Here is a 26,452-nt window from a genome sequence, read left to right as displayed (position 1 = left end):
ACAAATGCCCAGGTTTCAGAGATCAATTTCTATTGGTGTAAAGTTTTACTTTTCTCCCAACCAAGCCCCTCTTTACATTATTAAACAAAGCAGACTGTTTTTCATGGGCAGATGTTTCTGCATTGATTACAATGAAGTAGAACCAAAGCATACTGACTTCACCATGTTTGTGTGTCATTCTATGGTGGCAAAGTATTGTATCTCTTGATTATTTCATTATGCCTGACAAATTTCAATTCAAAGTACATTGTTAAAATTTCGTATTTGGATTCTGCATGTAACAGATTGTCAAATCAGCGGTATGGGTAACATTTGGAATTTTCTTCATTTTAGTTGGTTAAATGTATTGAAAGAAATGTTAATCAACATTTTATTCTAAATGGTATTATGTTGTAGCTTACCAAGTTAAAAGTAATCTGGGGGTAAATTACCCTTCTAGTCCTTATACTGTTGCAATGTTAAAAAACACTACACTAAAGTTTAAAACTCGCAATAAGCGGCAGGTGGATAGAACCCGGGACCTCTATATCATAACGCAAGCAACAAAACCACTACACCATATGCTGACGTGATGAAATTACAGTGATTTAATTATAAAATAACCTTAGCGGAAGTGATCAATACTGTCGGATCGAAAATGCAGCAAATAGAGGTACGGTATTCCTCGTATTATATCAGTAAATAATATATTAACTATCAATGAAGTGCATATAGTATTTCAAAGTATGAAATAAATAAATAAATCCATATTTCCCAGTGTGACACTGGGAACTCACCTTGGACTATGCGCTCTATTTTGATAACAGCTTGTAGTACGCACTACGCAGTGCAGACACTTTGCATCTTGATTCCACTCCCATTTACATGTAATTACACACACTCACGTGCACTTTCTCCCCCTGAATGGTGCATCGTCGATTGCTTGAAGCCCGACCCAGGTGTACTAATAAACAAGTGGTAGGCCTATATGCTGATGGTGCTCTCCGATTTGATTATATATCCAGCATGTGCTCCGGGAATGTGCTTCGACTGAAGAAAATTGATATTCATAACAAAACCATAGGCCTAATGCATGATGTGAACTGCCTGCGGTCTATGGATCTAAATGATACGATGCACATAACTTTAGTTTATTTAATACACACACGTTGCATAGAACTTATTAATATTATTTTCAATGTCACATTGCATTTTCATGAACAATAATTCACATGTATGAAATTTAGGCATTGATTATATCATTTCTAAATAATAATGTGGAAATGTATGTTTCAGTTCCATAACATTATATATTCATTTATGTTAAAATCTTTCTGTATTATATTTCAAATTACACTACAGGTTTTCATGAATAGAGATTTTAAATTATCAATTATTGCCCTTGCCCTATTAAATAGGCCTATATTTTAAATTTGTTCCATATGCATACTTAGTCTACAGTCCTATAGCCTAATATTATCCAATATAGCGAAATGCACACTTGAAAGAGTGCTCACTACCTAGGTAGAGTGAAAATGCAAAATAGGCCCACATTAGTTTCAACACAATTTTAGTATATGATATGGGTGTTCTACGAGCGATCATCACAGAGCATAATCCAGAATACTGGATGCATTTTCAACTTTTTATTTCATAGTTCCAGTTAGTAGAGATATTGTCCAAAACTGTGAGGTATGCTTTCAATATCAATATTAGAATTTTAATTTTTCAGACCAATGCTAACTCTAAACCGATGAGCCTCTGTTGGTTTTTTCTGTTCACTTTAGTTTGCCTGTATGTATGTGCACAGTGACTTGCATCACCTGTAATCCAGGTACTAACCGTTTGTTCGTTTTCCTATCTGTTTTTCATTTACAGTAAAGACTATAAAGACTCAATTTGTTTTATTCTTTTATTCATATGCCTAGAATGTAAACTTAAATTAACCTTTTCTTGAATTCTATTTTGATATAAATTTCAAACGAAAAACTGCAATAAGTCGACTTTTTCAGTTTCAATTACGTTTTTCCTTTTCACAAATTCTTGTGTCGAAAACGGTATGCGACCGATTACTGTTTTCATTTTCTTAAAATGTAAGAGAAAAAACAAACCCAGAAATATAACGTTTAGATTTCTGATTTTGAATTAGGAAAAAAGAAAATAGGTCATTTTTCATTTTCTTAATGAAACGAAAAACAGTCATTTACCGTTTTTCTATTTTTATAAATTCAAAATAGGAAAACGGAAAGGATTGTTTTCCCTTTACCGTTTTAATATGCAAATTTGATAGGCCTATTTGAATGTATTAGTCATTAATAATTAACATAATTGTGTCTGCAAATATTTCACTTCATGAGGGAACTATCAGATAATTCGACCTACGGACAACTTGACCTCAAACGGAAAACTGTTTATTTCTTTTTTCATTATTCAAAATCACAAGTCTAGATGGTATGTTTTTATTTTTTCTCTCTTATTTGAAGAAAATAAAACAGTAAACAACCGCTTACAGCTTTTTGACGCAAAGATATGCGAAAAGGATAAAGATAACAAACTATAATTTAATCAGAAAAAATCGACTTGTTACTACTTTTCTTTTGCAGTTTAGATAGTTTACATTCTAATTAAATCATAACAGAATAAAACAAATTGTGTGCCTTTAGTTTTTACTCCAAGTAAAAAGAGATAGGAAAATGAACGAACGGTTAGTACCTGGATTACCTGTTCCAGTGTACTTTTGTGCTGTTTTCCTGACACTCCGATCCTGTGTTTAAAAGAGTGATACGCAATATGCTTTTAGTTATCAATTAGACCTATTTAGAGAAACAAAAAGTCTTCCAAAATGATATATACCCTGTGCAATTTAATATAACCCTTAAGTGGACAAATTAACAGTTAAAAGGGTACAAAAGTTTTGAATATACCCCTTCAGCAAAAGTGCATCGCAATAATTATTGATACCAATTATTGATAATTATTGATATCATGTTTTATGCATCCATTTTAGCCTATAGGTCACTCTTAGTTTCATTGAAACAGTCCTTTAAAATCATACACATATTTAGGGGAGGGGAACTATTTTGTTCTCCTTTTGCATGAAAAGAGGTAATTTAATGGAAATTGGTGCAAAAGGGTTATTTGAACAAAATTCTGAACCTCCCATAAAATTGCAACATATATTATCTCAAGGTCCAAAAGTGGGAGGAAAATAAACGAAAGGGCCACTTTTTGGTGATAGGCTGGGTTCAAAAGTCAAAAAGAGTGCAATATTTAGAGGGGTTTAGGGCACGTTTTATTTTTTTAAATCTGTGCAACCACATTTTTCATTTTAAAAAGATCCACTTTTTGGAAGTCCTGTCAGTGGCTGATCTAGAGCAGTCAGGGGGACCAATTTGAGGGAAAACCAATGTAAACAATGATCGCGGAGCAGGCATCGTGTTGCGCTTGCAGGCATGCATGTGGGTGTTTGAGAAGTAAAACTTTTGCGAAGACCTAATTGAAGCGATTTGTGGACCATTTTGGCACTATTAGTGTGTAAACTTTTAGTTTAAAGCCAAAAATTTGTGAAATGATGGTCCATGAAGCCTTTCATGGACAAGTTTTCCCTATTATTGTAGGGCTATAAATTGTGTTAAACATAGGGCCTAAATTGGCAAATGTTGAATGCATAAGTGAAAATGGGCACTTGTTTATCCACTATGCAAGGGTGTCTGAGGGAGAACAAGTTGGAAAATTTTTCAAAATGAAGGTCAATTGAAGCCATCATTTTTACACTATTTAAATCATTGCTTAAAACAAAAAAAGGGCCCATACTCAAAATTTAAAATGTGACACAGGTCCACTGACATCACTTTATTTTTACTAGACTTGAGACTTGCAATTACTTCAGCATGCATGGATCGGTGTTGAAGTCAGCATGGAGTCTGTCTTTTAAAAGGCCAGAGTAATGGCAGAGAACATGGACCCTTTTCGAGCATCATTATTTCTGAATTGTATGTCCAAAATATATAAAACTATAACTTTTTGGAAAGGAAATGAGTCAAGGAATCAGATTTGTTCAAAAAAAAATTTGAAAAAAATCACAAAAATTCACTTTTTTACCCCAATTTTTAATTTTTTTTGTTGAAATTAGTCTCTTTTTTTGAAATATTGAATAAAAAAACATGTGAAAAAAGCAATTTTGTGATTCTATCATGCTAAAAATTGCATATGTTGAATATTTTAGTTTAAAACAAATATTTTGAAAAAATGAGAAAACTTTCTCTAGACTTTGATGAGCTCAAAACAAAAGTGCAAAAAGCTGTGCAATGTTGTCAAAAGTGAACTCTGAGAAATCAATGTTTTAGTAAAAAATGTCAAAATTATGCACAAAACGTTTTAAAACGGTAAGAATTTCATGCTTGTAGAAGCTGTATCTGGTGCATGGTCTAAATGTGCATCTTTTTGCACCAACGAATCTATACTGTCTGCTTTTAGTGTGCCAAAATTCAAAATAATTAAAAAATCTAAGTGGCATTTTGACTGCAGAGATTTGTTTACACACATGTAGCGCAACATACCGAATTCCACTTAGCTGCGTTGGACATAAGTGCAGAGTTGCGCTGCGTCACACGATGTGAATCACATGCGTAATCACAATATTTCGCATTCATGCATTCCTGACTCATTATTTCCCACCAATTTACTGAGCTACTGACTTTTTACAGTTGAAAAGAGTGAAATAAATCCAAGTAAAAATATGGGGAAATATTAACAAGTTGTATTTCTCAGTTTCAAGTGAAAGAATACATCTTAGTATTCATAAGTATCAAGAAATCTCAAATTCGGACGTGGATGAATGTGTCTCCCCATTCTGGCCTTGGCCATACTGACTTTGGTGACAAAATGTGACAGACCCTGCATGCATATCGGCGGGCCCACAGTATTTTTCACATGCTTTTAGGATGAGAACCCACCTTCAAGCAATGCCTAAAATAATTGCACGCCTATATATTTTAGGACCTACTTCTGATTGACCCGACTGTGCGTTTTTTTAAGCAGGGCCTACTCAATTATGTGCAATTTAACTTCATCTCTCCTCTTTTCTCCTTTTCTCTTCTCTTTTCTCCTTTTTGCCCTTTCTCTTCTCTTCTCTCCTTTCCTCTTTTTTTGTGACTGAGGGGGGCCGGGCCCACAACCCCCCCAATCTGCGCCTGAGTCCTGCACCCCTTCCAAAAAATAAATCAAGGGCTGTCTATGGGCCTGATTATCAGGACAATTCAAAGATGCATGTTTTTGGAATGAATGAGAACTTTGGAATTTCAAGTTAGGCCTAAAAAATAAATTGTTTGATTGCGTAACAAAAAAAAAAAATTAGGGTAGGTATGTAGGATTATATATTTTTACACACATTTTACGCTGTGAATTGCGTAAATTGGAACTTTTTTTAAATTAAAAGTTTTTTACATTTTTTTGGCAAAAATATAGGGAAAAAGGTCTAGGGTCTATGACGTGCGATCGCTGCCATAAATAGTAGTCCAGTCAATCTAAACAAATTAGTGGTGTCACCCACCACTAATTGCAACAGAATTTTTTTCACTTTTATACATTTTAGAGATGTCCCCTGAACATCATACCAAAAATATACTAAAATATACTTGGTGGAAAGGTAGTTTTTGGCGGGAAAAGGTCATACAGGGGTCAAATTTCAAAATTGCTCTAATCTTATTAAAAACTATACCAATGCATTCCTCTACTCTTAAGGATTCAGAAAAAGTATAGTTTGTCATATCTGTGATGTATCATTCTCAAGTTATTTATAAGCAAAAAGGTCAAAGGTCAAATTTTGGGCTCCATGTGGGTCAACTTCGAAAAAATGCTCCAATCTCCTTAAAAATGGTCTCAATGTGTTCGTCCTTTAAAAACACTCCAAAATAAGAATAGTTTGCCATATCTTGGACGTTTCGTTAACTAGGTAGCAGGGTAAAAGAGGTCATTGACCATTGACCTCTATTGACCTTTCCACCAAGTATATTTTAGTATACTTTTTGTATGCTGTTCAGGGGTCATCTCTGACATTTATAGCAGTGAAAAAAATTCTGTTGCAATTAGTGGTGAGTCAAAACCCACTTTGACTGGACTATAGGCAAATTGACATATGTCAATTTTGCTGAAAGAAATTGACATATGTTGATTTTGTCCAATAGGAGAACTTGTAATTGCCAAGTAAGCTAATGTACATGAAATCGACATATGTGATGCGATCAAGCAAAATCAGTCGGAACTCGGAAATATTGATTTTGAGATATAGCCAAATAAAGGAAATATTTCCTTTTGTTTCTTCTTGTTTTGGAAACTCTTTAAGGGCTGGGGTATGAACGTTTGGACAGTATTTATTTTGGGACATTAGAGCACATCAGACATATCGAATTGCATTCTGAATATGAAGAATGTCATTCTGATATCAAATAATTTTGATTTTTGAAATTGCAATTTAATACACATTTTATGGCAAATCATTAAAATTGATATTTTTGATATTTAACAGTACTTGAAGTAAACTTTATAAATCTGATGATTTATACTTAAAGTGTATGTAGGTGGGATGAAAAGCCGACGATCAATTGAACATTTTGACCTTTCAGTATTGAAGATATGGATTTTTTCCCCAAAACACCAAAAAAATTAGGTCTTTTTGGGAAAAAATCCATATCTTCAATATGAAAGGTCAAAATTTTCAATTGACCGTCGGCTTTTCCTCCCTGCTACATACACTTTAAGACTATATCATTAGATTTATATACTTTACTTCGAGGACTGTTATATATCAAAATTTGAAAAATATCAAATTTTATAATTTGTCATAAAATTTGTATTATATTGTGATTTTTAAAAATGAAAATTATTTGATATCAGAAAGACATGCTTCAGTATTCAGAATGCAATTCGATAGGTCTGAGGTGCTCTCATGTCCCACAAAAATACTGTCGAAACATAATAAACGCTCATTTTGGATCCCTTAATTGCTCATATCTTTGGAACTGGTTGTTCAATTTCAATGGGGTTTTCTGCAAAATCCAGCTTTGTAAATGTTTTTTACTATCCTGTAAGAAACTGAAAATTTATTATTGCCGAGTTCCGACTGATTTTGCTTGATCGCATCACATATGTCATCCAAGGGTGGAAATTGACATATGTCCATTTTTTAAAACCACTTGTGCTGTTTGCATCAATTTTATGCTGTGTAATTGGCTGCGTGACTGCTTCCCTATACCTGATTGGTTAAAATTGTTCTCAACCATTTTGAGGTATAAATCAACAATTTCAAGACATGTGATTGGTTGTAGAAAAGAATACTCCCAAAACGACATCCAATGCGCCCAACAGAAGTTGATGCATAATGCTACGAGCTGTCGATATACGTACACGTTGACCGCTTTTGGCCAACCCAAAAATATTTGCCACCCCTATAAATCCCCCCTCCAAGTACACATCATTTTGCACCACCCCAAGACATCCACAGGAAATAAAAACAAGTCTTCTTATTTAAGCCATTTATTCTAACAATACCAGCTAATACTTTACTCATTTTAGAACGGAATACACATTGAAATAGTTGTAGAATAATATAAGAAAATGTAACAAGCGACCGGTTGTAAACATACAATGATTGATGCGGGCCATAAACCGTGATAGAGCTCGCTCGTACTCCGAGGTGTATTTTTGGTGCATTCGTAGTGTAGTGATTTGGAAATTGACATATGTCAATTTCTAAATTGATGATATGATATGATTTTATTAACCTGCACAACATCGCGGCCAAACGGCCGAATTGCATTATACAAGAGACAAAAAACAAATATTATGAAAGAAATCAATTACACATAATTATAGAGCAAAAAAAAAAGAAAAAAAAGGCAACTTGGCATGGAAAACAGCAGAGAGATGCAAAAGGGCACAATGGGAAGCCACCAGCACACAAGCTACTACTGCTTATTCAACAGATTAATGTAGTAGGGAATGGGGCTTTCAGCAAATCTGCTTGTGCGTGCACGCAATTTGGAAATATGGGCTGCATTTCTCAGCTGTCTTCCATGGACTTCACTTCTACTAGGAGGGAGCAACATGTTGGTACGCTCTGATTTAGTTTAGCGATTGCGCGAACTTAAGCTTTAGTGTTGTTCCTCCTGGCAGAGAGAGAGTCTAGCTTACATACACTAACTGCATTATCATCAATAAATATAATTAGCACCCAAAATGATTCTGCATGCCCTTTTTTGGACTCGCTCAAGTGTACTTGATTGTTTAACCGTGAGCGCTGAATGCCAAATGGCATCAGAGTATTCCAATAGGGGGCGTATGTAACCAACGTAAACTGTGGTCAGCTCGAAACATTGAAACCAAAGCGTTTCAGAGAGCGGAGCATGAAGAGGCGTTTGTTAGCACACTTGCACATGTGATCCACCTGGGCATCCCATTTAAGATCTTGCTGTATGAAGATGCCCAGGACTTTGGCAGATGAAACAAAAGAAAGCAATGAATGGCCTATCTTCAGAATGGGATGAGAAGGTGGGTTTCTCATGAAACAGATTTGAATGGTTTGACATTTGTCAGGGTTGAGTTTCAGGTGGTTACTTACAGACCAGTCCAGGTAGTCATCAAGATCAGACTGAAGGTTGCCTTTCTCACTACATGCACGGTTCTCAACGAATGTGAGATCGTCGACATAATGGCATGTCGATTAATTGGCATGTCGATTACATTTTGAATTTTTCTGGCGGTAATTTCAGCCAATGAGACGGAAGGCCGTTTGCAGCAACCAATAAACAGTAATAAATTCGACACTAGTTTTCAAATAATGAGCATATGGCGATTTCTCGCAAGGTAATTGACATATGTACATTTTACGTAAATTAGCTTACTTATGTCGATTACAAGTTCTGCTATTGGATTGTCAATTTGTCCATTTACGGCAGCGATCGCACATCATAAGGGTCCGGCCTATTTTTATGGTCGGTGGGGTTATGCCAATCAAACAATTTTTTTTAGGTCTTAGTATAACTACATGTAAACCAACACAACTGAACTGAAATGACCTGTATTATACATTTGGGGGCAATTTGTTTGGTATGACTGGATTCCACACATGTATCCAGATTTATATTTATAGACACATAATTGATGGATGACCATTGATTCCATATTTCCCCACAAAGTTAAAACATTTCACATGGAATACTAGTAGCAGCACTTGGATTTCAATTTAAGTTGATAAAATAATGTGTGGATTAAATCTTCACATCATAGAGTTATCATTTTTATGACAGGATGTGACGATGTTCTTTTTCATTCATCCTATAATTGTGGAAAATTCTTAATGCAGTCTAAAAAAGTAAAGTACATAATAGCTGCTCAACAGTTTTCAGTATAAATTGTGAAATAATATGACAAACAAACAAAAGTCAAACATATGAAATATTTCCCAAATCTTTACAGGCCTCAACATTTTGGTGGGAAATTCAACCAGTTTTAGATGCTGAGAATTAGACTTTAAGTGAATAAGAATGGAAGAGTTTGCAATAGAGCATATCCTGATTCATAATGTGGAATTGATGCCCCTCCAGAGCCAAACAGAACAACAACAACATATATGAGAGTAACAAATAAATTTACCCAAAAATGGTTTAGTTTTAAAATTAGGATTTTTCTTACAAGTGTAAGGATACTTTTTTGGCGCAGTATATTATACTCTCCACCCTGGTGATAAATGGATACCGGCATAATATATGTGCTGGGAAGGTTAAATAGACTTGTTGTGCATGAGGAGTGGCAAACTGCACCCTCCTTCCCCCTCCCCAACAACAGATTCATTCAGGGGAGTCTGGCCTAAATGCCACAGAAAATGAGATGGGCTCTGTGGCATGTGAGCAGTGCTCTGGCATGACTTTACCCTGCTATAACCCCCTTTTTTTTATGTAGGCCTATTGGTTATGTATTGGTTTTCATAGGTGTATCTGGGGGGGAGGGGTTAAGGTTGGGAGTTGGCACTCAACTTTGGAAGTGACGGGATGTGTGGACAGCAGTTCGAAACTAGGGGTCTTTCGGTGAGAGCCTAGACACCGAAAAAGAGGGAGACTGGGAAACATTTTGGGTCAAGATATAAAAGTTGATACAAAAATTTGAAAAATTTCAAGAAAAATAATGAAAAAATGGGGTCATTCAGTGAGATTATCAGAAATGTTCCCAAAATTTTTGAAAAAAAGGGGGTCTTTTGGTGACAGGAAACAAAAAGGGGGTCATTGGGTTAGAGGGAATTGACAAATCTGGTCAATGTGGACACACATCCCTGACACCCATTTTTAGTTAGTCCCCACTGTGTCAATTTTTAGAACATATGATTCCAACAATGCAGTATCCTGGTTATTCCTTCATGTAATTTTACACGAAATTAGGGTTAGGGTTAAGGTTAGGGTTAGTTTAGGGTTAGGATTAGGGTTAGGATTAGGTTTAGGGTTAGGATTAGGGTTAGGATTAGGATTAGGCTTAGGGTTAGGGTTTATATGATTAGGGTTAGAGTTAGGATTAGATTACACGAAATAATTACATGAAGGATCGACCATTTTCCTGGATGCATGCAGTAAAACACAAAATGTCATCATAAATAGGCCAAAATAAATATCAAAATCTTTTTAGAAGGATTAGTTTGCACATGTGCTGTATCTCTGGAACAGACTTCCTCAACATTTTAAAACTTGCAAAAAGCTCTTAAAATGTATCTGATTTTGCCTCAATATTTTAAAATCTAGCACTTCCCTGCATATATCTGATGATGAACTTTGATTGACAATGCTATATAACTTTTTACAACATACATAGGCCTATGTGTAATCAAGTTCAATTTTCCTTATTTAAAATATAATCAATATTATTATTATTATTATCTTATTTTGTACTGCATCGACTTGTATTTCATGTAGTTTTGTAGGGCCTACTACTTTATATTTTCAAACTGTTTTCTATAGCCTGATTGGTTTATATTAAAACCATGGTTGAACATTTATCCAAGCTGAAACCACAGTGCAGATGCACATGGTAATCTAAATCCTCACCTTTTAACCTCGCATAGCGCTTACTTCGAAATACTAAGCATAGACCCTGTACTAAGTAGGATTCCATAGTATTCCCACAGCATCAATTACACTAGTTGTGGTAAACCCCTTTCTGGGTGAATGACACACTCTAGTTAATAGAGTACACAACTGGGAATCAAAAAATGAACTAAATATTGACTTTTTCTTAAATGTGGATATGACCTTTCTAGTCACACTGGTCTATCAATAAAAGTTAAGATTTGTCAAGAAAAGTCAACAAAGTTTCCGAAAATGAACTAAAAATGAACTTTTCCATTTCCTAGTGATACGACCTTCGTACACATTTTACACCGTAACTCAGAATACAATTTAGGGAATTTACGGCTCATTTGTGCTGCCGGGTCACATTTCTGCATTGTGCACCACCATGTTGGATTTGAATCTGGAAACAAACCAGAAGTGAGCCATACTTGGTGATTTTCTCCCTGATATTTAAAGCCACACATTGAAAATCATTGTTTCCCAGGAAAACCACAGGCCAGACCGTGGCCAGACAGAAACATGAGCAGGTTTATTTCACCTTGAAGTCATGGATAGTCTTGCATTAAATATGAGATAACTTTACTGTTGGCTTTTTCACTGAAATTTGCTCGTAATAAATGCCCGCCCCTTTTTTTTTGTGGAAAAATTGCATGCCCCTTTTTAATTATTACAGACCTTACGATATGACCAGCCACTTTCTTGTACCAAGTCATGATTAGGTTTGTTCAACACAAGACAGTATTTCATGAGTTAAATGTCTTTTTCATGCATTGTACTTTTCAGGTATCCAGTATGTGTATGCTTGACCAAACAGAACTTGAAAGATGAGATTGAAGGTGCCGTTAATGCTTCCTACTTCATCTTGTCCCATAGAGGGGACTGCAAGTAAGTGTTCTCCTAGCCCATTATAAGGGACTACCACCAAAATGGTTCGCTGAGCTCAGCCAAGCTTCACTGAAGGTTCGTCTTCCCTAGAGCCTCTGATACTATGAAGCAAACAGTATACCAGTTTGCTGATATGTATTGGAGCCTTTAGCAAAGTAGCAGGATTATAAACACATGTCGATCACGCGGGTATCCAGTATGTGTATGCTTGACCAAACAACTTGAAAGATTCCTTTGTGTTCAGTACATAACGAACTACTCATCAAATGCTCAAGTGGTCATTAAGGTTAAACAAAGTGTTGAAGGGCTTTACCTCCAGAAAAAAATATATTATTACCTTATACGTAAGAAAATATGTCTACTTATCATGTGAAATAAAAAAATACAAAAAAAAATGTGTGAAAATGTGTTTTTAGCCTATTTTTTAGCTCTTGTCAAGCACTATTATTCGATTTGTTTACAAGCGCCAAGCAACTGTCGTCTAGGAGAGTGATTGACATCTTTATTATTAGAGAAGAATGTAATCTGTATAGTTCATGAATATTCATGTAGTATTTATACAACCTGTATCCCAGCCATTTTGCTTAGCTATCATAATCGTTCATATCGGCGCCCATATGATCCATGGTGTTAAACTGATATTCAGCAACTTTATATCTCTCGATCTTTGCGATCCGAAATATTGAATTTCAACTTTAGGCACATCTCTAGCAAGATAATTAAATACCTGTCACAAATAGAGGTCTTGAAATGTTACTTGCAGCGTTAAAAATGTGAATAGAGAACAAATCGGGTTCAAACATGCTTCAAAAATATGGTAATCAGCGAAGGTAATTGTCAACGCCTACTACCAGAATAGCCGGAAGAGGGCAGACTTCATAAGGGAGTGTTCATAATATATTTTAGTGGGGGTCTGGGGACAAAGAATTTGGAACTTATTTCGGGAAATTTCGGGTGGGTTTTTGGTTTTGTTTTTTATTTTATCTTCCTGTTCGGGTGTTTCGGTTGGCACATTTTGGGTCATTTTCATGCACTTCACAGGAGTTTTTTCGTGGCTTCTCTGTAGCTGTCGTGTGTCTTTTTCCCCACGTACAGGGTATAAATAATAAATGAATAATAATATATGAAAAAAGAATCTGGAACTTCAACGTCAAAAACAAAACAAAAACAAGACAAACTGTACCCTGCTAAAAATATCAACCCCTATCCTCTCTGAGAATAAAAATAATAAGACTCCAACCTCACCTGCAAAAAATATTTTTTCGGGGATAATTTGGGATAAGTTAGGGCCTATTTTATTGAGACAATTTTCAAAATCTATAAGGTGAAATACGGTGTCGTGATGTGCGGCAGATTTGGGGTGCATTTTCAGCCATTTAGTTTAGACTCTGTTGTATTTTTAGCCATGATTTTATTGACCCTCGGTGTCTTGAAAATTAGGTTTAAGAAGGGTATTTTTCAATGATTTTCTCGAAAAAGTAAAAATTTGCGAAAACTTTCAGTCCAAAAGTTGATACAATTTTGGGTCTGTTTTATTCAAATTTGGTTTAAAATCGTACCGTAGTTTTTCTGAGTCACAGCCTCACATCCTTACCCAAACCAACTTGAGAAGGTTCCCCCGGGGTGTGTGCAAATTTGCAATTTATAGGCCTCCACTCATCATTTAAGCCTAAAATCAAAGTGTTAATACCATTAACACTACCATGGCCCGCTTTTGTCGTGATGACTGGCTTCCAAAATGTAGGCCTATTTTAAATTATAAATCTGGTCCCGCTAGAGGTGTGTTTTTAGCAGCGGAGGTCTCTCCCTCGGGTTCGTGGATGTGCCACAGTTTTGGGGTAGGCCTACCTTTTCAACGACTATGATGGGTGGGTTTACAGCGAAGACCAACTTTTGGGCGCATTTTGGCAAAAGTGCCCAATAAAAAAGCGTCAAATTAGGCCAAATGTGGGTGACTTTGATCCCTGGTACAAATGTTTTGAAGAGACCCGCCGAGGTGTTTTTATAAAAAAATGGTCGGGCCTGCTAAAAACCTCCGGAATCAAGCATGGGTAGGCATACCAAAATGCCTTGAGACCCCCCCCAACCCAGCGCCGGGACCTCCATGACATGATATTCTCCATGAGTCCACCAGAAAATATAAAAATATAACATTTTGATAGGCCTACTAGACCTATATTTGTCTGTAAACCTTTCTTGTAGTTGTAGGCTACCGCAGTATGTCTACCGTGATGACAGTAAGCGTAGCTGCCGGGGGGCAATTGCAAAAATTGCCTATTTGGGCCCCGCCCCCTAGTGAAAGGAAAAAAAGGGGGAAAGAGGGGGGGAAGAGGAAAAAAAGAGAGGGTGAGAGGAGGGGCAGAGAGATGGGGAATCCAAACCAAACGATATGCAATACAGCTCAATAGGCCTACCATATACGATTATTATCAATAAGCCTGGCAAAATTGTCTATTTGGGCCCCGCCCCAGTGGAAATTTGGTGGATTTGGGCCCGCCCCATAGGGCCTACAGTCTTGCCCCTCCTGGAAAAAATCCCAGCTACGCCGCTGCGTGATGATGTTGCAAAGTTGCGGAAGTTCATTCATAAATTTTCCATTTCCACTCGACAACAACCGGGACAACAACAGGCCAGCACGCAGCGCGCAGTAGCTAATCCTCGAGCTAATCAGAGACATGTGCGTTTCTCTTTCAACAGAAAATATGTGACCATGTGACTGACACGATGTAGGGCCTACGCTTCAAATAATTATGCTCTCGGCGTCGAAAGTATGATAATGGCAAATATTTATAATGAACACTTCCTTATTTAGCCACACCTCAGTTCCTTTCTCGGGTTGCCTGGTATATCAGCAAAATCCTACACCTATCGCCTTCCTTGGTAAAATCCCTGATAAAAACTCGTGATATTGAAATTGAATTTCAGCGCCAGAACTTCCGTCATTCTAGCATCATGGATGGATATGCAGTGGCGCCGCTAGGGGGGCAGTATTTCCCCAATATTTTTTCTTTCCCACCCAGTTTTTAGGCAAAATCCCCACAATTATGTAATTTTCCACTTTTTGCGGCAATTTAGTGCAATGATTTCCAAGTGCCCCCGTCTCAAATTCACTTCCCCCCCCATGCACCGCGAAAAAAATTCTGGTTCCGCCACTACGGGTATGGCCATAGCTAGAGGGCTTTCCCACCCACCCCCAGTTGCCCTTGGTTATGCTGGACGTATGAGAAATTTAGAGCTTGTTCAATTCCACCAATTTTAGAAATTTTAAAGGTATAGGGCCTATACAGTGTATATAGCCTATTAAAAGCGGATCACAGTCAAATAAAATATCGTAGGCCTAATAATTTTACCAATGGCATTTATTGAGCTGCTCCTATGGTTTAATATTGATATTATATAATTGAGCTCCTTGTCAAGCTCCTGAGTACAGGGACTAACTGAGCTCCCGCTATTTTCAGAAATGAAGGCCTGGCCTTAAATGAATAATTAAGATTGAGGCAGCCTTTTGTTTCATTTTACAGAACTTTTTTTTAATCCCCCAAAATTAGTGGGTTTTTTTAATGGGGAGTAGGCTTTTAAAACGAAATTCAAATTTGGCAATATTTTCCATTGCTTAACGAATTGATCTGCGTGAAAATTCCTAAACATGTGGCCAGAGCGGGATGAGTGGTATAAAAATCTTAACTTGTGAGAAAGGGCGTAGGCCTATGGGGTTGTATGAGGTTGTGGATCACGAAATGCCCCTTTAATGTGTGCTAGGTAAAGTCATTCTTCCTCCCTTTCGACATGCCAAAATTTATTCCCTCCCCGGCCCCGGCTTGCCAAAAATTGCGTTCTCGAAATCAAAAGGCTGTGCAATCAGTACCGGTATTAGCCTACTAATTATAAGCCAAAATTTCCAAACAACTCGATAAAAATAACTTGCCTCCCGTCTCGACCAGCCAAAAATCACTTGTCCGCACCCCCTGGACTGCCAAATTTTGTGGCCCCCCCTTGGCCTGCCGAAAATGCCCCACCCCTTTGCATAGGCCTAGGCCTATATGCCAATTTTTGGGATCCCCAATTTTCATACCCATACCTTAAATGGATTTCTAAATATCTACCTGTTGCAAGCGCCTTGAGCATGAAAATGTGCACATTTTTTTCGCCCTAACTACCCCCCCCCAACATTTTCCCTCCCATGCACCAGGTTCATTGGCGCTAGATTTTAAGCTAGAAAATACCTAAATATTTTAAAACCCAAACTCGGCAACACCACTTTATCGGGCAAATAGAGCCCGTCAGATCGTATCGTAAACAGCGTGTTTTAAAAAAAATGAGAGTGTCACTTTTGTCCAAAAAATTTCGAATTTTGGCCTTGAGCAGCGACAATCAGAGGTAAGAAAAACACAGTATGACGCAGCTTGAAATATAGAATCACTATATCAATTTTGAAGTTTGTACTTCAAAGCACAAGTCAAACGAGGTGAAATGGTTCTAAAAAAATTGATTTCGCTGTATCTTTTTATCGCTGAAACTAGACAATTTGACAGCAGCGAGTCGGAAAAATAGCAAATATCTCAATTTTCTGCTATCGAAATAAAAATTTAAATAGCACCTGCATATAGAAGAGGGTTTATAGAAATAATGTAGGTCAGAATTTTGTCTATGAAATCGCACGGAATTGTTATTACTGGTTACAAAAGCGACATACAAGTGGAGGCCATTTTACTTCAAATTCGCAAACATGTAAGCTTACTAAAACAAATCGAGACAAGCAATATCAAGAATGAATATGCACATTCTTTTATTGACTTGTTTGTAATGTCGTCGTAGTTCCCAACAAAATCGCCACTTCCACTGAGAAATTATGGCCGTGTTCCCAAAAATCTTGATGCTCCGGATATTGAAAAAAAATTGAAATGTTTGAAAAGTACATTTCTTTTTGAGCCAAGTGGAAAATTCAAGCATAATAATAACCCTTACACTTTCAGCTTTTAGGCGTAGTTTGCGTTTTCTCTCTACGATATTTATTTCCAGAAATAGATAATTTTAAAGGGGGCTACATGCAGTCTCATTCTGGATCGATCATTGCAAAGTTTAGTATAACCTTAAACAAGCGTGTTTCGGGTCGTTGTCTGCGATCAATAGAAAGTCAATATTAAGTGTGCAAGTGTAAAGTGGTGTAATTAGGTGACAATTGGTTGACAATTCAAGCCTGGTCGTAAAATAGATTTGATTGATTGGCGCTTAGTCAAGAGCCTGGTACTCCTTCCCTAGAATGCATTACATCAAAGGCAGCGAAGCTTGGCTAAGCTCAGTGAACCACTTTGGCTGTCCTCCCTAAGTGTGTTTTGATTTGTAGTATGTAGTGTAGTTTCGTAGCAAGTCCATTACCTACCCGGCATTGAATAAAGCCGGTACCCATTTTTTCACCTGGGTGGAGAGAGGCAATAGGGATGAAGAGCCTTGCCTAAGTGCACAACACATTTAGGCTGCCTCATTTAAGCTTCCTCATGCCACTGTGCCTCTTTGTATGGTATGCAAAGATTAATCCCAAAACTTTGACATCTAAAACCAACAAAAGGCTGACACTTCTTTCCTTGCTCTGAATTATTTTTACAGTCACTTCAAGGTTGGACACACTGATATGACAGCAGACCAGGTGGTAGAGAACATCATGGCTGGTGTACAGTGTATGGTTGAGAACATCACTAAAGGCTGGCCTAATGTGAAGGCGTTGTATGTGAAGACCAAGAGGTCCATATCGCTGCCCATCTACACTTCGCTGGTGTTCCAGGACTGGGCCAAAGACATTGCGGTTGACAACACCGATGTTGTCAGACGTAAGTACATGTAATTAAAGTTCGGCCCCCATCTCTGTTCAGTGATGTGGGCCAATACAAGCTACCGAGTATCTATGACCCAAAAGTGTCCAAAGGGTTGCTGACCCCTTAATCTGGGTTGCCAGTCTGCTGATGAAAGTTGAAGTGTCAACTGAAAATTCCAGGTACATGTACACACATTTTTGTGTTGGGATCAAAGGGTTAAGGGGTACTACACCCTCGATAAATTTGTGTCTATTTTGCATTTTCTCAAAAACTAATAACACAGTGGTAACAAAAGTTATGTATATTATAGGGCAAGGAATCCAATTACTACACTGGAATTTCAGTGACCCAAGACAAGCGGTTTGTTATTTATGAAAAGAAAAGAGGTACCGCTAGAATGTACCTCGTTTCCTATCATATATACTGAACCGCTTGTCTTGAGTCACTGAAATTTCTGTGTAGTAATTGGATTCCTTGCCCCAATAATATACATAACTTTTGTTACCAGTGTGTTATTATTTTTGAGAAAAATGCAAAATAGTCCCAATTTACACAGGGTGTAGTACCCCTTAAACCACTAAATTATGTTTACTACCAAAGCACAGATGAACTTTCATTCTAACATAAGTTTTTTACTCTTTATGTTTTTCATAGTTAAAAAGCAAGTAGCATCATCAGAGGACACTGCAGCAGATGCAAAGAAGATGCCATCAAGTACAAAGAAGACACCTGCAGTAGATTCAAAGAAGATCACAGCCAGTACAAAGAAGGAAGGTAGGATATAGTCTCCGTCAACTTGATTACAAGAATCTAGAGATCTGCTTGTGAAATTTACTGGATCTTATTTGATTCATGTGCTCAGCTAACTTAGACAAAAGTTTTTATTGTTCATTTGAAACTGATCAAGTTTATTTTATATATCATGAAAGTAGGGCTCAACCAATTATCGTATCGGATATTGTATCAGCCCGATATCTACGGTATCGGATCGGATATCGGTAAAAAAAAATCCCAATTTTTTTTTTCAAAGTGTTCGGTGACATTGAAGAACCACTGGACCTATTCTGAAGTGCTAGGATCATTCACAGTTAATTGGAAAAAAAATTGGAAAAAAATTACAGTTTGTTATCCTTAATATGCAAACCATTAACCAATATTTACTTCTTCATGTAGCACATATTATAAATGCATGCAAAACCAATGGATCGGTAGACAAATGGCATATCGGTTGAGCCCTACATGAAAGAAAGGTCTGTTATATGGCCAGACCTACTGAACAAATTTGCTAATTAAAGAACTTCAATACGAATAAAGATATCAAAATCCATCCAATTTTGGTAAGCTAAAAACGAGGTGAAATTGAATGGAAATGTCATGAAGAAATTTATTGTTGCTGTAGAGATATATATGGAAGATGTGAAGTTAATCTCATACAGGGGGCATAGATTTCAAATGGGGTTACCCATTCAGGTAACCACATTTGAAATTCACACTCCCTGTGTTGGAAAATTAAGGACATATCTTCCATTGGGTGTATGTATTTCAACTGGAATATCACAATTGAAAATGTGTTGGGTTTGAGGATAAAAAACATGATTCTTTCATGATATTTTAAAAAGAACAAATTTAATAAAGCAATTATTACCTTAACCCTAACTGAACCCAACATCAAAGAACCTCAATTCACAAATCTTCAAGCACGGGTCCCACGTGATGCGATTGCATCATCTTGCAAACAGTTTTATGGGTACTGAAAGCTTGTCTGGGCAAGGTAGACCCCCATGGCAAGGTATGGCTGTGCACGTATCTGGCACCGAGGGGTCCCTGGTTCAAAACCGCACCCGAGAAAAAAAAAGTTCTTGCTTTTTCTTCTTTCTACCTTCTTCCCCCCGGGTTAATTGAACACATTTGAATATTGTAAACTTGACTGATAATAATTCAATTGTATTTTGCTGTTGGTTTATTTCTATATGGTGTTTGTATGTTTTGTTTTCAGCTAAAAAACGGGTACTTTCAGAGAAGCCACAAGCCAACAAGAAAGAAGGTCCATCAAGCCCAACAAAAGCAAAGAAAATCAAACTGTCAAAAAGACGTCTGTCAGGCAGGGCCCTCAAGAAAATCAGGATGAAGAAAGAAGGGACTGAAGGTTCAAGCACTTCACTCAAATCTGCTGGACTAAAAAAGAAATCAAGTAAAATTGTTAAACAGGAAGTTCTTAAGAAAAAATCCAAGATGGCTTCTAAGGATGTTAGTGTAAAAGCATCCAAAGTTGTCAAGGAGAAATCAGTTGTTGGAATCAAGCAGCCTACTAAGACAGTTGGGTCAAAAAGGAAAGTTGAAACGCCTAAAACAACCAAGAAAGGCAAAGCATTGAGTAAGAAACAGAGCTTATCGGCAACTAGCAGTTGAAAGCATTGTTAAGGCTAATTAAACTGGATTCAGGGATCAGCTCACCTAATTTTCTATAAGGTTATTTTATTATACAATGAGCCCTGGTTATCATGTTTGAAAAATATCAAGGGTGAAAGTTATGAAATACTTTAGTTTCAGTGTGTCTTTATTTGTGGGGCTTTTTGTCAAAATAAGTTAATATATGTTAATAATGGAAGTTTCTGTATATTAGCCTATTAGAGGTATGGTAGACACAATTCACTGTAGAAGTAGTGATCAATGTAACGGGATTAATTACCATAGCGATAGGTGAAAACAATTTTTGTATGTATTGGCATTGCCCTGCACTAGACATATATGCTGTAACTCTGCATCACACCATTGATTACCAAAGAATAGGCATAAAGATCTGGATCGTAATTTTATGTAAATTTCACATGCCGAGTCAATGTACGTTTCACTAGCACCTGTACGATTAGTGTCTTCGAAAAGAGCGGTATTGTATTCAATCTATGATAGCACACAGACATGACAGGTGATGAGTGCAACATACTTATAGTGCAGGGCAATACATTCAAAATTTGTTTTCACCTATCGCTACGGTAATTAATCCTGTTACCTCACTACTTTTACGGTGAATTGGATGGCCCTGCAAGAAGAACTGGGTCAAGTCTTTTGAATTTGCAGGGGTTCACCCAGATGAATACTACCTTCCTACGCCATACTTCGAAGAAGCCAAATGAAGGTGCTCTAACCTGTTTTTAATCAATTTTAGACTTGTAGCTTTAAAAACATGCTTTCTTCTAATCCTTGCACATGGGTTTCACATGAATCATCCACACACCCTGGAATACATGACCTTAATCGCCAACACAGGGGGTGTAGGATTGAAATGGACTCACTCATTTAGTTAACCCCATTTGAAATTAACACTCCCTGTGTAGAAGAGCAAGATCATGTCTTCCATAGGGGGTGTATGGGTTTTAAATGGAATAGCCCATTCAAACAAGGAACAGGTGGATTAATGGTCGGTTATTATTTGCTTTCTGGCCATGCTGTCAACTTAATAATACCCATCTTTCTAATTTTATTAACTAAACACAGTAGTCACATTTCATCTTCACTGAGTGACACTTGGTGCTAATTGCAGGAATTAATCACACTGTTGCAAAACTGGTATTCGCCATGTCATCTGGATCACGCTTTTTTAGTCCTGGACCACGATCAGAATGATCGCCACAGACAGCATACCACATGTAATAACATTCCAAAAGGTGTGGGATCCAGTTACCAGGATACCCACTTTGCATGTGGATTGCAACATAAGGCAAAATTGTTTGGATTAAATTAATTATCATGTTTTGCCCAATTAAACCTAGCTAAATCCTAATCCTTTACTGCAATGGAAGTCAGATTATAATATTTGGTAAATTTTTGGAAATACGAGCCAAAAACATGTTTTTTGTTTTCCAAGTGTTTGAATTTTTCGACTCCAACTGTAAGAAAACGTGCAAAATAGGACGTTTTTGGCCCATTTTCCTTCATTTCATTGCCATTAGGATTTAGTTCCGTTTCATTTGGCAAAACAAGATATTTTTTGAATCCAAAAAAATAGTGCTGTATTTTTTTTCTGGAATTGGGAGTGGTTTCTACAACAAATACTTAAAGGAGTATTTCGTGATCCTAGCATCCTCTTTTTATAACATTTTTCAGTAGAAATCGACGAAAAAAACTTATTCCAAAAAAAAATTTCAGTTGATTCCGATTTTGCGTTTTCGAGTTATCCATGATTATGTGTATTACACTGCCCATCTGCAAGAAATATTTTGTACATAAACATTATGTAGCCAGAGGTTTCCAGTGATAGAAAAATCTAAACTTTTTTTGAGAAAAGTGGGGGGATGAGGCTGTGGATCACGAAATGCCCTTTTAAAAATGACACACGACACCAGTTATTTTATGTCAAATAATTTTTATTATTCAGTAGAAATGAACCAAAATTTCAGTTTTAAGTTGTACAAATAGCATCAAAGTAACCTTGAATTAGAAATTGTACACTCCAAGATAAATTGCAATTAAAATTTGCATATATAAGAATACAATATATTTGATGTGTCAGTTGTTATTATTATAGCTTTATAGTTAAGGGGGTTACTACACCCCTACCCAATTTTGTGCCTATTTTTGCATTTTTCTCAAAAATTATAGCGCATTGGTGACAAGTAAGATATGTATATTATAGGGCAAGGACTACAACTACTGCACTGGAAATTTTATTTCAGCACAGACAACAGTTGTGGAGTTAGTCAAAAATGAGGGAAAACCAATATTTGACAAATAAATCAATAACTACTTGCCTTGAGTTGCTGAATTTTCAGTGCAGTAGGTGTAGTCCTTGCCCCTATAATATACATATCTTTCTTACCACCAACACGCTATAATGTTTGAGAAAAATGCAAAAATAGGCACACACTTTGCCAGGGGTGTAGTACCCCCTTAATATTCATAAATAATGGTTTTATGCAGAACAATTCAAGACTTTGGCAGAAGTACCCTACTTGCAAACAATGAACACTAGCCCTTGCAACTATAGTAGGAATTACAATTGAATAAACGCAGCGTTCAACAGCTGTATTCGATCCAACCGCGATCGTATATCACATATTTCAAACTACAACTTAAACGCAACGACCTTGGATCCAATGCTAACCAATCACGAGTGTTGGCATGGTTGGATTCACTTCCGCGCTACTAAAAAGTTGTCACGCTATTGAAAGCTGTGTTCATTCAATTGGAATTCCATTATAGCAAGTTTGAAGTCCCATGACATAGAAAAATACTTTGGTCATCAACATGAGAAAAGATAGAATGCAAGTAGGGATTCTGATCCCAGCATTCTGGACATTTTCATTCACAGGACTAATACCAATCTTTTCAAATTTGTCTAGGTCAAACAAGAAAGGCAGAAATGAAAATGACCCAACTTTCCAACTGTGCCGCTACAACTAGAGTACTATAGTCAAATGCAGCAAACCTTTGACGAGCGCGACTACCATGATGTTGCAAATTCGGCGCTAACAACGCGTATGGCGCACAGTTCATTCATAAATTTCCACTCGGCAACAACATATCGCCTTAGCAGCCAATCAGAGACAAGTGCGTGCAACGCAGTAAATATGCGATGTATCCTTACAATACGCGCTCGTCAAAGGTTTACTGCATTTTAGTATAAGAGTAGCCACAAAGTACATTTTGATAACTGAAGTATATGGCAGCAAGTGTACCTCAGGGGTCGGCAGGTCAGGGTTCGGAGGCAACAAGAATCTGATAACCAACAACCACTGTTTACAAGCAAAATATGTGGTTCTTAGATGAACGGCCCAGGTGCGCCCATTTTATTGCAAATGAGCATAATTATCATGTAAAATCATTTTATCTCCAAGGAAGATAAACAAAATAATCAATAAATTACACTGCATACAGAGACAAATAAGGCTTTGCTGAATTTGATATAGAACCATCAGCTGGCAGTGTACAAATTCTTTTAATAGTAACATGTCCAATTCTTCAGGTTAAATGTCTCCTTTTTATGTAAGTGACCCTGTAATCCCAAACTGCAGACATTGTGCATGAATGTTTATGTCCCAGTTAAATGACAAGGGAGTACTTCTTAATGCAGAACAATTTTTACAAGATTTGCCAAATTATAACCCTTCATGAAAATAACTTTTGGTGGAGCAGTTTGGTAAAATATTTTGTACACAAAATCTGAGACTGATGTACAGCCAGCTCAATAAATAAGATAGCAGTTAACCCCTTGAGCACTACCTGCCACTGATCTAACATTGCCTTTGATTGGTCAATTACCAATATTTTCACTTCAATCACCAATCGGAATGGAGTGTTGCAAATAATTCACCCCAATTTTTTTGCCTGGTGAATTATTCTAACAATGTTGCTGATTGGGCCAATTGATAATGAAAATTTCTTTTTGGCCAATCGGCAGGTAGTAAAGTGAGGGTAGACTTCAAACAATCAAGGTGACCATAAGAGCAAGCCCCAGCTGTATATACCCAAGGACTGTAGTGCACTTGGTTTATCCCAATCCATGCTCGTTCTCACAGGTTTTCTCCGGTTTCCTCCAGCTTTCAAAAATCGGTGTTTAGTTTGGTTTCAAAAACTTCCTCCACCCAATGGAATTTGGGGAGCTGCACAGTTAATTGGTGGATATTACAATCTAAGTGCGGATAAGTTTGAGCTGGGTTCGGCTGCAACCAGCCTAGTTGATGCAATCTGATTGTGACAATTCACCACGGCAGTGAAATTACACTTAAGTCCTCTGAGATCTGGAAAAAGGCTTTATATAATTTAATTTTTATTTAATGTGTGCAGGCATGTTTTCTTTAATTTGATATATACAATCAGTGATGGCATTTGATGCAGAAATCAGCAAGTTATATGAAAATGCAAAGTGATGGATTAGATGGTACAGATTCAAAACTTCGCTTCCGTCAACATTTCCCATAGCAGACACTGATTTACACAACGAGTCCACACATTGGGCATACAACAATATGCCTTGCTAAAAGAAGTGCATATGCACTGTGCAGTGCGGACAATGGATTAATGTTGAAGGAAGCGAAAATAGCACCTTTTGAATCTGTACCTTCCATCGCTTTGTATTTCATTGATTTCTCCATAATTTGCCACTGATATCTCAAATTAAAAAAAAAAAAAAAACATCCTTGCGCATATTATGGTCACCTTGATTTTTTGAAGTCTACCCTGAGTACCCTCACTTTAACTGTAACCTGTAGGGAATGATTCAGACATACACTGCTACCTTATTTTACTTAAAAATGTTGTTCATGACTGACAGTCATGTTATTAGAATGTTTTGACCAAAAACAAAACACATTTATAACATTTTAAAAATATTGCTAGTGTTTGCCGAGTACTGCACTCACCTAGTCAAAAATCAATGGTACAAAAATATTGCCAATTTACTTTTGATTTTGATAAATCATTCAATTAACTGACTCAAATACTTGGGCTAAATGAGTTTACAACAGCATAACATATCAGACCAGCATAACACATGACAGTCTTCATAAACTGCGCCTGCATCGACTATCCTCCTCAGTAAATGCTTAGGTCCGATTTCTCGAAGCTTGGCCGGTGGTCAGGCTTCCTAAACCAGCAGGCTAGCCATACCTATGTGTATCCATTGATTGATTTATGTTTCCAGATGATACAATATGAAATTGCAAGCACTGGTATATATTAGGTGCACAACTTAAAAGTTCCCCCTAATGCTTTTTGAAAGAAATCGAAAACTATTTAACGAAATTTAAAATTATAAAAAGTTACGAGTAACCTTATTTGTTTTACAAATCTGGATCAATTTGTAGTGTCACACATCATTGCGTTCGGTCACAATGATTCATTATGTAAAAAAAGAGGCAGTTTGAAAAGTTGCACCTTGGTCCATAGGAGTCAATTTTCAAACAATACAGTATGTCAGGTCAGCTCTTTGTCAGGTCTGTTCATGTGTTTGTAATGGAAATAAAACTTAGTGTAGATGTTCAGGATGTAATGTGTCCTCCTACACTGTTAACAAGTGCATTACAACGTTGGCGCATGCTGTTTATTAAAGTCCGGATCCGTTGCTGGTTTCAGCCAAATTCACTATTGACATGTCCTGACGAATAGACGTGACATGTCCATAAGGTGCTCTCGGCTGATTTTTCACTTCTCCTTTCACCTGAAATTTTGTTCTCAATTTTCGAATCGCATTGGGCGCAACTCCCACACAACGAGCAATTTCTTTCACTGGTACATTTTCATCCAGCAAACCTATTGGTCGACCGCGAAGGAAATCGGGCAAGCGTGGCATTTTAAAAATTACTTTTCACATGTGATGAACTACTGGCGATGTATGGTCTATTCTCACCACAGTACATATCCCGCGCAACTCACAGCCATTTATCGATTAAAGAGAAAAGAATTAAACACCTGCTTTGCTTTTGAAAAAGAAGAAAAACAAGTTTTCTTTAAACAAACACATGAATATTCCTGGCCTACTGTATTGTTTTAGAGTTAATTGCCTCCTATGGACTCAGATGTAACTTTTAACACTGTTAAAAATGTTCTCTTTTGTTTACATAATGAACCATTGTGACCAAACGCAATGATGTGACGCTATAATTTGGGCCATGTGTGTAAAACAAATAAGGCTATCCATACCATTTTACATTCTTTGCATTTCGTCAAATA

The 26,452-nt window shown here is 36.9% G+C and overlaps 1 protein-coding gene across 1 annotated transcript in view; it reads left to right on the top strand.

The window, feature by feature from the left end:
* LOC140149537 (ribosomal L1 domain-containing protein 1-like) overlaps positions 1–22,280 on the top strand; it is a 32,851-nt gene extending 10,571 nt beyond the window's left edge. Inside the window, 4 exon segments of the mRNA XM_072171616.1 lie at positions 11,874–11,975; positions 17,580–17,800; positions 18,440–18,559; positions 19,782–22,280. Of these exon segments, the coding sequence (XP_072027717.1) occupies positions 11,874–11,975; positions 17,580–17,800; positions 18,440–18,559; positions 19,782–20,194 (856 nt within the window). The 3' untranslated portion in view covers positions 20,195–22,280.
* The last annotated feature ends 4,172 nt before the right edge of the window (positions 22,281–26,452 follow it).

This window comes from Amphiura filiformis, chromosome 4 (genome assembly GCF_039555335.1).
Source record: "Amphiura filiformis chromosome 4, Afil_fr2py, whole genome shotgun sequence".
NCBI lineage: Eukaryota > Metazoa > Echinodermata > Ophiuroidea > Amphilepidida > Amphiuridae > Amphiura > Amphiura filiformis.
This window is presented reverse-complemented; position numbering and strand designations above follow the sequence as displayed.